Source organism: Zootermopsis nevadensis, unplaced genomic scaffold (genome assembly GCF_977971745.1).
Source record: "Zootermopsis nevadensis isolate Lab colony 2312 unplaced genomic scaffold, Znev_1.0 Znev_ptg000008l, whole genome shotgun sequence".
NCBI classification, from domain to species: Eukaryota; Metazoa; Arthropoda; class Insecta; order Blattodea; family Termopsidae; genus Zootermopsis; species Zootermopsis nevadensis.
This window is the reverse complement of record NW_028259140.1, coordinates 8,673,691-8,691,057: the sequence shown is the minus strand read 5'-3', so window position 1 is coordinate 8,691,057 and position 17,367 is coordinate 8,673,691. Positions and strand designations below refer to the sequence as shown.

General features: G+C 37.9%; 2 protein-coding genes across 4 annotated transcripts; one reads left to right on the top strand and one right to left on the bottom strand.

Moving 5' to 3' along the window:
• Nucleotides 1-2,527: 2,527 nt before the first annotated feature.
• LOC110839345 (uncharacterized) lies at nt 2,528-13,387 on the bottom strand. Of its 3 annotated transcripts, XR_015534131.1 has the most exons (5): nt 13,244-13,387; nt 12,944-13,082; nt 6,099-6,492; nt 3,653-5,751; nt 2,528-2,877 (listed from the first exon to the last, which is right to left on the bottom strand). XR_015534131.1 is itself a non-coding variant. In XM_022083465.2 (3 exons), exons 1-3 carry the CDS (start codon nt 13,204-13,206, stop codon nt 5,338-5,340), a joined length of 1,071 nt encoding a protein of 356 aa, XP_021939157.2. In that variant the 5' UTR covers nt 13,207-13,387; the 3' UTR covers nt 3,559-5,337. The 3 variants fall into 3 exon arrangements, 1 of the variants encoding a protein (XP_021939157.2); XR_015534130.1 differs by having other exon boundaries at nt 12,944-13,387; XM_022083465.2 differs by lacking the exon at nt 2,528-2,877 and having other exon boundaries at nt 3,559-5,751; nt 12,944-13,387.
• A 1,006-nt stretch (nt 13,388-14,393) lies between these two features.
• LOC110839347 (uncharacterized) lies at nt 14,394-16,632 on the top strand. Its single transcript, XM_022083469.2, has 2 exons — nt 14,394-14,817; nt 14,987-16,632. The coding sequence occupies exons 1-2, from the start codon at nt 14,444-14,446 to the stop codon at nt 16,071-16,073; spliced, it is 1,461 nt and encodes a 486-aa protein (XP_021939161.1). The 5' UTR covers nt 14,394-14,443; the 3' UTR covers nt 16,074-16,632.
• Nucleotides 16,633-17,367: the final 735 nt, after the last annotated feature.

The window sequence follows — 17,367 nt, the reverse complement described above, 5'->3', positions numbered from 1 at the left end:
TTTTTTAAGCAACAAAAATATACACAAATCTTGTGATGCAACAAGTGTTGTTTAAATACAGATTATCTATATAGAATCGGATATTTCAGCATAATAATTTAAACATTTCAATACACTCACTGAAATCCATTCTGAATTTTAATTAAGAAAATCTGAGAATCTTGAATAAACAATACATTTCACAAAGAAACAACGATGTACACCTAAATGGAGAAGTAAATTCGAGAGACATTGTTAGGACTCTTGAGTCTCGTATCTCGTATCTGTTCAAACAAAGTGACGAATGAAGAAACAAGAAGTCCTGGAAGAAATTCTGACACCTTCCTTTGAAAATTTTTCCTCTCTTCATAAATATTATCATAACAGTTATACAATTATATTATTAATTATATAGCGTACTGATTTTTAATTATGCAGTTCTCGACGATACGGGCATCCACTAGACCTATCTTAAATCATCACACATTACAAAGATTCATGTTGTCGTATAGTGCGTCATACATTTTGCCCTATATGTCAACGTTGTACATTAATTCCCACGCCGTTCATACATAAAAGTATATTTTACGTAAGTACCCCGTGTTTTTGGTATTCGCCGAAACTTTGAGGTTGTTCTACTTAGTTTCTTCGGGATAAGCTCACCACAGAAGAAAGCAACGAGCAATCCCATTTTGAGGGAAATTCTAATGAAATACTAATGCGATCCTGTATTTTTACATTTGTCTCAGTTGCATACAAAATTGTATGTTAAGATGTCACTATGAAGTTCAACTGAACACTTTCAAAGTTACTTTTTTAAAATCATATTACACGGTTTTTGACAAAGAGAAGGAAAAAATGCCTCTGTGTCTAAGCACCAATCAATGAAAGCATATGGGGCTACGTATCATACACTTCGCTAGTTTCATATTCCAGTCTCTTCACTCCCCAGGGAAAAGCTAGACAGGAAATTGAGTGGACCAGGATATGGCGGAGAAAAAAGAAATCCCTATCGCTATAGGGAATCGAACTCCGTCCGTTCAGCCCATAGTCGGTCGCTAGTCACAATATTTCAAAATTCGATCAGTAGTCACTGCTTAACAGCTGACGGTCATAACAGAAGAACGAACCCATAAATTGTATGTCACAGACGATGTCAATGATTGGTCTGCTACGTGCATAATTCTTTTGATTATACTGCCTTATTTCTATCACATCAAAATTCAGTGAGCACATGTAAACAACTATTTCACTTTGTTAATACATGTTTTGCATTTTGTCAGTCAGTTAGTTAGGTAGATTATATAAAGGTTTGCATTGTTTGAGCAATAAATGTTGTTAAATACCAACTTGAAAGACTTCATATATTTAAATATGAATTTAAGTAACAGCTAAAGTTTAAAGTTTATAATTATGTTATGTAGCTGATTTAACAAATATATATATATATAACACAGCACATTGTTTAATAACAACTGATGTTTCGACTTGTGAATGAAGATGGACACAGGAAAACATTACTGACTTTGGTAATAATTATTTTAATATTATGGTCTACAGTTAATTTCACTTTATCCACGATGGAACCATGAACAAGAATCTTGCAAAGATAATTTAGTATGTGCGGGCCCCTGTGAACACGGGAATAAACATTCGGGTTCATAAAAGACGGGGGATTTCTTGACTAGCTAAGTGTATCTTCTCAAGAAGGACTTCGTCCCACAGAGTTAGTTGGTTTCATATAAAATGTAAAGAAATGCTTACACTGAAAAATAAACACTGTTAACTTTGGTTTAATTTTATACTAAGTTCCTAGATTCATTCTTACACGAACCGTAATATCATGGGGAGCAAACTATGTTGTAAAAGTACATTCGAAATTATTTATATATTATATAAACTGCAGCCTTTTTGTGAAAATGTCGCAATAGTTTTTGTAAACGTAATTCAACTTCCCAATTTCCGTGATGTGGTCCCTTCAAAAGCAAATGTTTTTTTTTTCTCTACAGATCGCGTGACTGGCTATCTGGTTCAACTTACGATCAATAACGAAGGCCGGTTTCATTTACCTTACATTTCTACCGACCGCCTTAAAAACTTATGTATTTAAAATATATATCGGCTTTCGAATATTAAGGATTTTTGTGTAATAAACATGCAAAAAATGCTCCATTTTGATAATATGTTAGAGGAAGATCGTAGAAGTTATCCCTTACCTTAACAGCATATGCGCCTTTAGTTATGATGAATGGTATTTATAACGGCCACCCAGACCCAGGGATCCATAAGTGTAGCTGGCGTCTTCTGGTGGCCGATTTACAAGATCACGCGCAAAGACCTTTTTTTACAGTAAACTTACATTACTCGCTCAATTTTATAAAATGAACTATACAAACATGTTCGTATCACTTTCTCTTATATTACCCATGCACGTTTAAACTTTATACTGTCGGAAAAATGCTGATGAGAATAATCACAAATCGTAACTATGACAAGAAGACGTATACGCACTGGCCACGTTAAACACGGCCATGAAAAGTACACATGGTACATTTAAATGACTATATTTATTTATGTATAGCACTAACATTAATTTTATTAGTTTTCTGCCATGGGAGACATAACAGTTGGGAGTGTATTTTAGTTAGAAGTAATAAAAACATGTTAAATGTGTTATTGGTGTGCATCCAATATCATTTGTTGACAGTGATTATAAATTTTCCATAACAGTAATCAGTGTTTCTTCTGTGATACTCTCCACAGCAACTATTTCTCCCATCAGGACTTCAGCTTATGTGCATTATTCTTGTAGACGGTCCTTTCGTGAATTCGTATGAGCAGCAATCAGAAATTCAAATCCGGTAATTCCAAATTGCACACGATACCAATACGAGGGGTCTGAAAAAGAATGCTTTATAAATTTTAATATGCATCTTTACAGTCATCTGTGTATACCAATGTTAGTATAATGCTTTCATTCACATCAGTTTCGTGTTTATAAATGTTTTCTTCAGTCAGAAAAATAAATGTGTATTTAAATTTTCAAATTTGTGGGGCCTCCTAAATTAGACATGGGCCTTAGACGGTCAAAGTCCAGCTCTGTACATTATTCATGTTACATCTCAGGTTATGAAACCTTACTTTAATTGTAAACGTTGTTTGCATAAGAAAATATGCTTCAATGAAACAACCCGTTAATATTCAAATTATGGAACAATAATTTAAAATTGTGAAGAACAAACAGTCTGCTAAGAATTCCTAGGATAATTAAAATAAGGATGATTTGCTTTCATGATGCTTCATTTATTTATATTTGCTTATCCTCAGAATTTTCTGTTAAAATTTACTCCAGACTGATATATAAACGTGAAGAAAACCAAGCAAACAGCAAGAGAAGATATTTCTATCTCTAAGAAAATAACAAGCGTAAATTTTTTGTGGCTTAAAATATATGAAATGTCCGAAAAACTTCAGGTAGTTATTCAATGACTCATTTTGAGTGAAGCATATTATATCAACAAAAGATAAAATCTCAGCTGTTATATAGTTATTAAAGACGCAACGGAAAGAAAGTCAAAAAACAGATTAAATTATTTAATCGAAGAAATTAATCAGATACACAGGAATGGTATTCTACACTTATTTAACATACACTATAACGTAACATACTTACGTGGCTTGCTGCTTGAAATGAACTCTGGCATTGGCTGCGCACAAGCAAGTCCATTTTAAAACAGCATTGCTGCTGATTTCCGTCTTCTGGGTTGTTGCGCTGTGTAGACTGGTCGATGTTAACCAACGTTTCAGAGGTCATACTGCCTCCGTCATCAGGGCGATGAATGTGCCAATTGGCTACACAGCGCAACAACCCAGAAGACAGAAATCTTCATACTCTGATGACGGAGGCAGTATGACCTCTGAAACGTTGGTAAACATCGACCAGACTACACAGCGCAACAACCCAGCAGACAGAAATCTTCGCAGCATTGTTGCTTTCTGTATTCTTACACGATTGTTCCATGTGAGAACATCAGAGTCCCAAGATGCACTGGTAAGAGTTCTCACGTCTGTAACTTTCCTTGAGCACTGATTCAAGTATTACGAGCGTCGGACACTGAAATGAGGTTCAGCACGATCGAGTTGCAGTCACATATTTAACCTTGACTGGCAAGGAGCGTCTCCCAAAATAAATGGTAGTACTGTGCTGTTAAATGTCCCTCAGGTACAAATGACCCCACTGATGAAACTCAAGGAAATAAGGATAAAGGGAATAGATTCATCAGATAACTACACAAAGGTTATGATTTCAACCGACATCAAAATAACACTTTAAACTCAAAATAAGTCAATAAATAGTCACCTGAAGTTTGGTATATTTTTGTGGGACAATCTGAACTTCTGGACCCAGACGTAATCACTTCAACAAATGGAAAATTACTAACGTGATGTCTGAGGGCATTAAAGCATGGTGGCGCATTCTCAGGCGATGTAAACTCACTTCACAGTTACTGTGAATAAAATAGTTAAAAAAAATAAGGCGGGAGTGTGTGTTGGTTCACTTTACATAACAGAACTGCCCCCTGAAACTAGTGTTTTGAGAGAAAAATAGCAATGTATGTAATATTTGCTGTATTTCCTTACGCTTTTCTCTGAACTAATCGATTTTCACAACACCTTCTATTTGCGGGACGTTAGCTCGGATTATTTAAACGCAAATTTCCACCAACAGAATAAATCGTAAGAGTTCGAGAAACACGGAAATTGCACGTTTCGAGACGTGAAAACAGACTAATACATCTAGAACATCAGAACATCGATTTCTGTAGTTGGAAAACATTAATAGGCCTAATTTTCTATTCTTATATTCATTCTATTTGTTGTGACATTTCACATGGTAACATGTTACAACTAATTACTTATTTAAATCCTAGACGTAAACAAGAGTTAAAAGAAAGTTCATCTCTCTTATATGGACTATATCAGGAAGGAATTTGTTGATCAGCTGATTATCATCATCTTCCCTGCCCCCTCAATTTGTACAAATTTTCTGTACAGGCCGACTGAAACTTTCTCTCAAATGATCTTCATTCCATAAAAACATAACAAATAAATACATGCAACATATAGAGCATATATTTGTTTCAGATTTAGGGCAAAACCAGAAACAAATAATTTATCACATTTAGGTTCTGGAACACTCAACAAAATATCTTCACTAACGCCATTTATGCCTGAGAAATTAGATACAAGAATTCTTTAAAACGACGTCTCCTTCAGATTAAATGCCGATCTGTCGCTCCCTTACCAGATGATCTACTTTAAAGCGACGTAGCGTCTGTCACTTCCAAGTCCGTCGAATCACTGAAGACCTTCAAAGGACGAGTCGTCTAGCGTGTGAAGCCAGTTAAAGATCATCATGTTGCGCTCATACTTAGACAGAGGCTTCCCTCTCTCCCTTTCAACATCTCTAATTGTCAACGGGAGGTTCTTGTTCGCTCTTTGCTTCACAACACGAAGCACTGCGGCGCTGGTAGCAGAAGTTGGAATTGAAGTACTTGTGTTGGGAGTAGAACCAGGAACTGTGAGGTGAGTTGCGCCAGAACCAACAGCAGTAGTTGTTAAGCCTCCAGCAGGGTTGCTGGTACTGTTGACAGTTGCTGCAGCTGTGGCAGCTGTGACTTCAAGTCGGTCTAGGTTAAATTCGCTCTGTGACAACCGTTCCAAAGCCTTGTATGTCGTGAGGAGACGACGCCGGATGTAAGTCTGACGCACCTGCGCACATAGACACTGAGGGTTACACACTAAATCCATGGAGCAGAAGCTAATCATCTAGTCAACGCTATATTTCCGCTTATGCCTTTCGAAATCTGCTTATTTCATTTAGTGCTAACTTCTGCACCTCATATAGCAGAACAAGAAACATGGAGGATACAGTTTCGTGGTTAGCAGTCCACCTTTTATTCTGAAAATCTCGTGCTCAAATCTCGGCCCGAATATAAACTCTACAGAGGCTTTCTCTACGTTCACACACCCACAGCCATACATAACCACGTCTTTAAACAACCAGCCAGAAGGTAACGAAAAGGAGACTACCTCATGAAAAACATCCAATATCGTACCTTCTTGTTGACGGATCTGATAAGATCAGCAGCGGTAAAAGAAGGGGGTATGCTGACGATAGGCGCCGTCGTGTTATGTCCCCCGTGGGGTGACGGCAGTTGCGAAGTGGAGGCCACATCTCCAACAGCCACCCAGGTGGAGCAGGAGCGAGAGGCGTGGTCGAGCCGAGGGTGGTCCAGCAGGTACCCCGACCTCTGCACAGAGTTGAGGGCCAACTCGGAGACGGCACATCGTGGGGGCGGTTGATGCGGCGTCTCGTCAGGCGATGGCAGCTGACTGATGTCGCTCGTGCTGAAACTCTTCTGGAGTCCGAGTGCCGAGGACAGCACGGCACAGCTACGGATCAAGTCGTTCTCCTCCTCAAACCACAGGATTTCCGGAATATCGGCTGGCCTACAGCACAATTAAAATGCTGTACTAACTCGAACTGTGTCATGTCTAGGCCAGATTCTTTAATTCCGAATATGAGGCTGCCAGAACTTCACTAGAGCCTCAGCAGGCTGGATGTGGCACAAAGTAAATCTGTCGCTACGGAAAACACAAACACTTAACAATACCTACTGTTCCATCTCTCCCACTCTTCGTCACTTTCCTCTTAGGTCCGATGCCGATTTTATTTAACAGTTCAGATGCATGGAAATTTCTCCTTACACCATGCCAAAGTGGTAGCGCAGCCCTAAAGAAGTCATTGCCGTCTTGCCATTACCCATTCGAAATATCCTATACGAACTAATTTAAACACTGAAAGCAAAACGGCAAAATATTTTGAAATTTATCAATAAAATATTCGAGCCATTTGTCGCCTGCGAGTCTTAGACGTGGAATCCATATCGTAATGATTACCACTCCTACATATTGTTGTCTTCTCTCAACGCTACGTAACTACCAGAGTCTCCGTCCAAATCTTAACTACTCAGCATTTAATTCTATTTCCCTTTAGCAGCTGAAACACACTTATTAAACACGGGTCTAAATATAACACGGCAAGTAGTAGCGAAGGCCGAGCAGGTCGCAGTGAAAGGGATTTATGGGTGACAAAAAGGAAATTGAAACTACGATGGAATCCAAAAACATCCGCCCTCTTATTTCCTGCTAGGCTAATCTTTTAGTGTTCATACACCTGTTAACTATGTTGGAACAATCCGCGCTAGTTAGAAACTAGCCATCTTTTCCTTGACGTGTTATTAACAGATCTATATATTAACACTGACTTAGTTCTCATTTAAACTGTACAATTATTTGACATTTTCCGTATTCCTGCCATTTGTTTTAATGCTATAAAGGTCTCGGACGCTGACTGCCTCCGTCGTCAAATGGAAGTATTAAACCAAATGTTCTTGATCCATTGGAAGGGGATAATATTAATCAGTGGATCGTCTTAGATCCTCCGCTGTATTCATGCGCATAAGGAAGGAAACTGGAGGGAGGGGGGACCAGAGAAGCTTTTACTCTTGAGGAAGCAAATTTTACTGTGTTGACACGCTGGTGACTGGACAAACAAACACGGGGAATCGATCTCTTGTCTCTGACCGTTAAAAGCTCTCTGGCGTGCCATGAAACTGGGGCAAGTAAACAAAGCTTAAAATACGTTTTCAATTAAACATTGTCGGAGCCTTTGAATAGTCACTGAAACTACTGGAAGTTCGTTTTTGCAGAAATACACTAAGAGGCCTGTAAAAGCGGAAAAATGCACCAGCTTCCAAATTTCAATTTTCTTAATAAATTCTTCAGAATCTCACCTGATGTTCACTTACTGCAAATATTAATACAATATAAACGCACAGTTGGCAAATCAAATCAAAAGAATATACATCACACTGCGCACAGTATGGACACGTGTTTCAAACAAACGTTATGCATATAGACGGGATTGAGCCAGTCTCGAACAGGATCCCACTAGTTCCGTGCAATACAAATACGGTGTAATGTACTGCTACTTACAACCACGACTGCCAGTCCATGCACAAATGGATAACTAAATTGTAAAATTATTAATTTACAATTCTTCCTAACTTCATCGTACACATTGAAGCATTTTAACAGCAATTATAAACTTACTTTGAGAACGTCGTTTTGAATTGGCTATGTATTACTATCTTGTTAGCAACGCAGCAGATGCGAAAGAACAAATCTTCCTCTACCACAGTAATGACTAATTAATTAACCAAACAACTACCTACTAAATCATCTAACTAGATTCTAAGTAACTAAATACCAAATAAGTAATCAAGCTACTGACCAACCACCTTACTAATTAATTAACTAACCAATCAATTGGCTAACGAATACAGTAAATCTCTCCCAAAATAACCGAAGGTTCAACGCCGCTAAAACGAAGGCCTCCAGTCCATTTGATAGTTTTACCTCGTCCCCGTCGGAGACCAATCCTAAGACAGTGTATCCATTTGTGGTCTGCTAAACCAGACCACATTTAGCTCACGACAGTCTCCTTAATCGATCGTAATGAAAATTTTATTGCGGACAGCCATGTATTATACATCGATTGATAAACAGTCACCACTGGTTTTAACGGAGGCTTTATTTATAATGTGCAATGAAGACGTCTTACAATTTGCAGTCCTTCTGACGTGATTATCATCTCTGCTAATGCACGCTGCACCTTCCATGTATACTACAATAAACCTGTTCTTGTTACTCCAGCTGTTCGATTAATCTACTCACCAGACCGAATTTTGTACGTCCCGGAGGGGCATGATCCCAAGTAAAGGAGGAGTGAGCCGGCGAAGGCTATGGTATTTTACTTTATTCATGAAATCGTTATTACGGAGTTAAAGAAAAATGATCGAATTACATTACAACTGAAAAAGATTTGGAAGTAAATTATTGCTTAGTTTGTTTTCACATTTATATTTTGTGAATATGCGTTATAGTTCAATTTTAGTCGAAAAACACAAAGGTAAGATACCATTTGGGAGACCTAGGCGTAAGTAGGAAGATAATATTAAAATGAAGATTACGAAAATAGGGTGTGAGGATATGAACGGGGTTAGGTCAAGATACGGTCCAGTGGCGGGCGCCTGTGAACACGGCAATAAACCTACTGGTTGCATAAAAGAAGGGACATTTTTTGTCTGGTCACCCTGAGGGACTTATTTAGCTTTCTCACATTTTACCACAGATACAGTATAAAATGTTTTAGATCATCTTAATGAAAAAAATGTATATTGAATAAAAATATTTTGCACAATTCCGATAAATTCTATGAAGCTTCGTTTGAACTGTGAAGCTCAGATTATAATGGATTGACATGAACCGATACGAAATTTTCATAACTTTAACTAAAAATCTCTGTACTCAATTTGGTCGAAATCCGGTTTGAGAGACGAAACACGAGAAAGGACAGCCATAGACGTACCCACCTCTCCATTGCGCACTCATATTATACATTTGTCCAAAAACGCATATGAAGACACGTGAACCAACTAGTCCTGAACTCTGACATTACATAATGCAATACACAGTGACCTGCTTTGAATTGTACACATTTTCACAAATGCCTAGGCATTTGATTGGTCTGAACCATGCTTTTTTTCTAATTATTTCACTACACTACTCTACATCTACACATGCAGCTTATATTTGAATTTTGACCCTCTGTCTTCATGTACTGCCGGACATTGAGCATCTACACGTCACAAAATAGGACTTACAGATTTCCAAGTCATCAGAGGACTGAACATCTCAATTGTGGAGTTATACGTATCTCGTAGAGTGACATTTCCCATCTTGTAAGGGTGGATATTTCGACGACTTCTTTGTTTGTTTGCGGCTAATTCTTTCCTTAAACAAAACACAACAAATTAAATTTATGGAACTCTTTCACTAACTCATTCAAACTGGCTGTTCCCCTAACAGCTGGTGTTTATTCATTTGTTCAAGAGATCCTCTCTTATTACTGAAACCGAATATCCACCCCTTTCGTCACAAAAGCTCGCTCATTAATCTTATCCTGAATAAGCTCAAGTCAGTTCACATCCTCCTCACATGTCATTTGCCGAAGATATGGCAAAAAGATCAGCTGATTTCAGAAAAAAACGCTTTGTTAACATCGTCAGTATTTGGCAGCACCTTTTGGTATAAGCTGCCCCCATAATCAGGGCAACGAGTTACTCATCGCTCTGATGGTGTAGGCAGCAAGCACCTCTGAAATACAGATAAATTTCTACTAGTCTTCTTTCGCATATTTCTTGCCCCTGTCAAAAACCGAGCCCTCGTCATAGTCTCTAGCCACATAAATAATACGTATACACTTGTAAGTGGAAAGAAAGTATAGACATGTTAGAAGCCTAGCTAATTATAATAGTTACTAGCGGCCACAGAAATAATCTACAGCTCTGTAAATATTTTATTCTGCATTTGTTTAGAAAGTAAGGTTTAGAATCCGTAGCTGTTAGAAGAATGACGCATAACAAGAATGATCTGGTGACAAAACCACCACTAATTTTATAGGCTATAGTATTAAATTATAAATTGACATCATTGTTAATAAATGTGGTATTTGTAAGACAAGAAATGCGTACAGAATGCTGATTGAGAAATCTTATGGAAATATGTCTGTGGTCAGAACTGTAGAGTGGAGAATCAGAAAGCGCAAACCTTCTTAGATGCTGATAGTCGCTTAGTTTGTCATGAAATTCCCTGTTTTTATAGAACCGTAAGGTACATTGTGTTCACAAGAGCCCACCACTGAACTTTATGCCGAGGCAGGTGAATCAAAGATGGCACCCTCAGATTATTTGATAACTATTTTATTCGTATTGCCTCCTAAATACGTCGAGGTTTCTGAAGTAAGCTTTTAATTATTTATTTATTCGTAGTTTATTCAGCGATGCTGTCAACAGCACACACTAAACGGTCTCAGGTTATAGGATCATAATGAATAATGAATTGTAATGGATAGGGAAGGAAATGGTAGTGGCCTAATTTGAGATACCAGAAACCAGAAAATCCGTTTTCTCTGGACAGTCAGTCTCAGGTCCGAGATAAGTTGTCTCTTCCCTTCAGTTTTTCTGACCAACATTTTGTGCACAACTCTCAACCCTCCAATTCGTTCTACATGTCACTTCCATATCATCTTCCTCGATTTTATTATTACTTTGACCGTTCTTAATTCCAAATATTGTACTCAACGATCTCTATTATTCCCTTGGGGCAGGGGGCTCGGAGGGGCTAGAACGAGCCCCTTCTTAATATTACTCTTTGTTATCGACACAGAAAATATTAAATTATTCAGGTGACACATCGGTATAAAAATATCGATACACATACATCTATGTATCGATAAATCTTGCTAAAGATACAGATCGCTGGTGCGAGCCCCTTGTTAACAAATTGCCTTGGGGTGAGTGAACAAATTCTACATTCATGTGAAGCAACAGGTGAAAACCGGAATTCTGCGAGAACAAATTGAACCAGTACTAATGCACAAAGAAGGCACCAAACTGATGACCTTGTTGCAGAACCTCCTTTTGAAGATGTTAATATTTTTCCCCCGTCACTACAAATTGTTCTGGCGTCTTTGAAAGCTGCTGTCATCACCAACTGATAGTTTACTGTAGCCTTTGCATCGTATTATTTGTTGTCTTTACCGTCTAGACAGACAGCGTAAATAAGATGCAGTTTAAACAAACAAACAAGCGAGGGGCAAGGGGTGGGGGAAAAAGATAATCTGAAATCGACACTGAAACTGTTAATATCGGTGTGTTATGTGCAGAGATGGAATATTCCACGACATTTTTGAATCGTGGAGAGAAACTGGGAAGAAATAAAAAAAACGGGATATGAAAAAATATTCAGCAATAAAAGAGTTAATATTACTTCAAGACTTCAAACACTTTAAAAAACTCTGATAGTTTTATTAAATTACTTTTGAATTGTAATAAAAGCAATTTAAATTTCTTACATTACATTTCCGTTGTTGCCTCAGAAACATACACAATGTAATTCCTACCTTAACGATAAAGTTAAGAGTAAACAGCATAGGGTAATAATACTCAAAAGCCTTCGCCATCTTGCTCAAATCCCCATTTTTACCTCTTAGTTTATTTCCTCCCATTTTATTTTCTGGATAACTGGAGTCCATTTCCCGGCAGAGAAGGAATGAGATTGGTATTTTTGTCTCAATGCCCACACCAGCACCGAGTCCCGTCCAGTCAATTAACCCATGGTACTAATGTCACATTCTCATGGGAGTAAAGAGACCGAAGGGTTGTGTTGAGGTTAAGAATTCGTAAACTTTAATACTGCCACTTCGCCATATGTTTTCTGGACGAAATTCTTAATGAAGCACATCGATAATTACATTTTTAAATCTTAGTATTCAGCCACCTGCTTCATTGACGCTAACTGGACGGGAATGAGTTACTGTATCGCTCTAGATTTGTAGATCTCTTTCCAATCATGGCCAGATTATCTACGTTCGATCTCAACATTATCTTCAAGCGAATCTTAGAAAAACCGAAGTCCTTCTCACTATTCATCATTTCCTCATCTAATTCGACGCTATGTGTTCTTTGTACTTGAAAAAGCGCCGTTAAACAACCTAAGATTCATTTAATTCGTTGGCAGTGTTCCTCCACCTTCTCTTTCCGGAGTGCTTTCTGAATCGCATCCGAGGCATCGTCAAGTAATCATAAACAGCCTACTTGTAAAGTAATTACTTTTTTACTGTAAACACACTGCTTTTATACGCGTTTGGATGTCAAGTAAAGCAGATAATGCACTGTTATGTTCCCTGCATTATTTTATGAACTTTTTCTATGTACCGTCATCACATATAAAAAGTATGACGAATGTAAACAGAGGGACGTTAGTCTTTGCTTACCTCGAAGTGGTCTGACCCCGGCTATCCGGGTTGGGACTAGGTCCCCTGGCAGTAAGTTGTGCGTCACTGTAAGACTTAAAGGTGACAAGACGCATCGCCCGATTTCCAACCCCTGCCGCTTCTGATGCAATGGATGACACTGAGAATAATGAAAGGTCCGTGGTGACAGATTCGTGAGACGGTGAACGTAACATGCGACATGCCACAGTCAGCACCGGGGTCTGGGGCGGGGCTTTTGGGTCACTACTGTCTGCCGATGTCATTTCAGTAAATGAAAAATATCAAGCAGTGGTCACTAACCGTCATGTAATATCACATATACGGTTCCATTAAGGAACACAACACTGTTTTTCGCAGGCTCTTCGATGCCTTCATGTGCTCATACAACCGAACTAAACTGCAACAAAATCGATACTGTAAAGACATCTATTGCTCTGGAGATGAGCGAACGGTGGCGTAGCTGCGGTCGGGTTTTGAACTATACACCCTAGTTATCATTCTCATACACTCTTCTTTTTCCCAGGTGGACTCTTCCCTTCGGGTTTCCTTACTAAAATTTTGTAAGAATGGCTCTTATTTTCAATTTGTGCCACATACCCCGCTCATTTAATCTTCCTTCATCTGATCACCATAACAGCATTTAAAGTAAAGATGTCACCGGTACTCGCCATAACGGCTCTCTGAGTTTGGGGGTGGAAGAGGTGTAGCTTGCACTGTTCCTTTACCTCAGCCTTCGATGGGAATGAATGACCAACTTCACGTCCCCCATAACAGTATTTGGTGCAGAATAATAATAATAATAATAATAATAAAAACTTAGACATGCTAAAAAGACATTAAAATCACACCGAATTACATGTTTTATTCCAAGATTTCTAGCACCACTGGCCCTATAAATGGTAGGCTTACTTAAAGGATAAATAATTAAAAACAAAATACCAATCACAGACCAAAATTAAAGCAGAGTAGGCTAACCAATTAGTGAATTGACTATCCGCCCACGTAAGCCGAAAGGACTCGTACATAAAGTCCAATCGTCGGGATGCTGGACACTTTCACCAAACCACCTCCCGCCCCAACGTTGGAGTTATTTTTGCAAGAGAGAAATATGAAATAACTAACTTGTAAATAAACCGTCTCAAGGTTTATGAATTGAAGAATTTGTAGCAAACTTCATGAAGTAACGGCAAAAAAATGGAGATGGGGTTATTTCTTTTTATTTAAACAGTAAAGAAAATGCCTGTTGTTTTAGACAACGTTTGTTCAAATCTGATAAAAGAAACTTGGATGACCTCAAAATAAAGAGGTTATCTTTCTATACAGATTTGAACACATACAAAAAATTATCAAATGCTAATAGCAGTTACGTTATTATTGTTGCACAAAATAAATGCTGCCTAGAGATGGAAAGTTGTTACTCTTGATGGTAACCGTGATAGGTAGCAGGTGGGAGTTCTGCCACGAAATTTCTTTAATCGAATCGGTCATTAGCAAAACCATATGATTCCACTACCTCAGCTATTGCTGCTTTTGCAATCACCAGGGCTTAATGCATCATTTCTCACAAGAATCACTTCAGTTCAAGCCTATATTGCGCGTGGGCAGTCCTATCCGTTTTCATCAAATGACATGAGTCCTGGACTCATGTTATTTTGGTTGAACGAACTTGGTTTATTCACTTTGTGCTTTGCCAAGATGGCTGATAGTGACTGTAGTTCTGTATGCTCTGCTGAGTTTAAGAGTAGACGGATGGGTGTTGTACATAAAGAGGAGTATAAGAGAGAGAACATAAGAAAAGCGAAAGTGAAGGGACTCCAACGTATAAACTATCAAGGCAGAAATGTACCTGCAATGCAGCAGGGAGATGACTGCAAGTAAGTGTAATCTTCGTTTTTGATTGATTTTCTAGGTTAACATTTATGGTAGCATCTTCTGTGAACAATGTGGAGAAATGTTTCAAATGATGAAATGGGTGTGTTCATAAAAATTCTCCATAGTAATGCAGATATGGATTAAGAATAAAGTATTTTTATTTCCTTACAGATGCAAGAAACAGTGTTTCAACAAAATTTCAGAAGCAGAAAGAATAGGAGTTTTCAATAAAGTATATTCGTTCAATAAGAAAAATGAACAAGATCTTTATCTTCAAAGTCTTATTGAGATACAAGATATAAAGAGGAAGCGACCTCGCAATGAGGACCCAAAGGAAAGAAGCAGTAATTTCACATATAATGTTTCTGTTTTTAACAGAAGGGTTGCTGTGTGTAAAAAAGCATATGTCAGTCTGCATGGAATTACTGAGAACCGGGTTCGACGACTGTGCAACTTGATTTTGAAAGGAGAGGCCCCAATAGACAAACGTGGGAAACATCCATGCCCACGAAGAATGTCTGCTGAAACCTGTCAGTTAGTAAGGGAACACATTGAATCTTTTCCCTTGAAGGAGGCTTGCTGTTCTAGTCATGTACATAAATACCTTGATGCAAGGCTGGATGTACGACAAATGCACGGACTATTTCAAGAAAAATACCCATCTGCAAATGTTTCATACAAATGCTACTTGAAATTTTTTAAAGAAAATTTCTCCTTGGCTTTTGGTAAACCTAAGACTGACATATGTTGTGTGGAGAAGCAACCAAGTCAAAAACTGAAAAGCCTTCACTTAAGTGATAAAGCAAAACAAGTTGCAGCTGCTGAACTAATGGTACACAGGAGAAGTAGGAACTTTTACACTGCTATGAAAAATGTGAAGAAAAAGTGCAGTAATAGTGATGACATTATAGGACTTACATTGGACTATGTGCAGGATATGCCCCTATCAGACATCCCAATACAGGAAATGTTTTATTATAGGCACTTACAGGTTTTCAATTTTTGTGTTCACAATTTAAAAACAGGAAAATCTGTATTCTATTCTTATCATGCAGGTGAAGGGATAAAGGACCCTGATACAGGTTGTTCTTTCTTGTTAGATTATATCTCTAATCATGTTCCAGAAAGAGTGAAAGAGTTGTACCTCTTCTCTGACAACTATTCTAGTCAGAATGGTAACCACACAGTTGTAAGATTTTTGGCTGCACTAACTGCATCAAAGAGGTTCCACAAAATTGTGCATTATTTTCCCTTGTGAAAGAGAAAAATGGCTAATCTGGTACTGTGATAGGATGTATGAACCTCATGATTACATAGTTGTAAGATCAAGTATATCCTCTGGGAGTGTGTACCATCATCATTTGAGGAAATTTACAGTAAAATTTGATTAAATATTATAGTAAGTGCTGGTGGCCCCAGTATTATGAAAAAATTGCTCACAGGCTCTCAAGCAGAGGAATACCAAAATACCAGTTTTTCCCCTGCTGTTTAATGATTCCTACAGCCATATTGTAGTAGCTTCAACATTGACAGGCTGCAGAAACATTAATTTACTTTTGGAACTTCAAAGACACCTCCATTGCCAGTGTAGAAAGGATATGTTTAAAAAGTAACCGTTCCTTGTAAAGAATGTACAGGACATTGGGAAGGTCGTCACTCACATGAACATGAAGGTTTTTATAATAAACTTGAAGGTACATTGGATGACTAAATGTTCCTCACTGCTTCAAAGACAAAATATTGCATGGAGTTTTGGGGAGATGATGTATGACATTCAGAATATGCTGATTATTCACAAAATAAAACAATGAACTATTTTCATATGTATTTATTTACTGATCATTTTCATATTTAGCAACCTTATATGCAAAGGTGGTATAGTTAAGTGGTTAGGCAGGAAGAAGTGGAATGACTGACAAACAAAACAGAAGTCTCCCTTGGAGGGGGGGGCCCCTTCCTAAATTCACTTTGACCATAAAGAAACCCACAAGGACTTAAACTGGACACCCCAGCACTGCAATACTACACAACCATGAGTCATGCAATGTTCCTTCATGATGTGGAGGTTTAATAACAAGAGTCAAAAATTAGCACCACACTATATGCAACATGGTGAACCTTATGTACATACATACATATATATAAATCACACTTGCCAATTACTCTTAGGGACAAATAAATCCTCCATAAAATAAATGTTTTTTTAGTTTTCACAGAAGTGAATTTTGTGGGCTCGTGGTTTAACAAATTACCAATTCAATTGATTTAATGGCACAGTTTTCTTCCCCACATCAATTAAAAGTAGAGAAATCCAGAATAACCTAATACAGGGAAGGAGAAATAATTTAATAGAAAAATTATTCCGAGTTTTAAAATAGCCGTTTGCTGTGCTATATAGAAGTACATGTGTGTAGGAGGCTATGGATGAGTGAACAGTATTTTCTTTCTGTGTTCAGTTTCCACACAGCAGTATATTTATTTGTTTATATTTTATATAACAACACTTTTTCAGTAACTCAGACTATATAGCGCCGAACGAGGATGATAGTGCA

Excerpts from the sequence above, each read along its gene's own strand:
- LOC110839347 (XM_022083469.2), top strand. The coding sequence starts at position 14,444 with ATGATTCCACTACCTCAGCTATTGCTGCTTTTGCAATCACCAGGGCTT. Across the intron at positions 14,818-14,986 it reads CAGCAGGGAGATGACTGCAA|ATGCAAGAAACAGTGTTTCA; the intron begins GTAAGTGTAATC and ends ATTTCCTTACAG.
- LOC110839345 (XM_022083465.2), bottom strand. The coding sequence starts at position 13,206 with ATGACATCGGCAGACAGTAGTGACCCAAAAGCCCCGCCCCAGACCCCG. Across the intron at positions 6,493-12,943 it reads CGGGGTCAGACCACTTCGAG|GCCAGCCGATATTCCGGAAA; the intron begins GTAAGCAAAGAC and ends ATTGTGCTGTAG. Across the intron at positions 5,752-6,098 it reads TCAGATCCGTCAACAAGAAG|GTGCGTCAGACTTACATCCG; the intron begins GTACGATATTGG and ends CTATGTGCGCAG.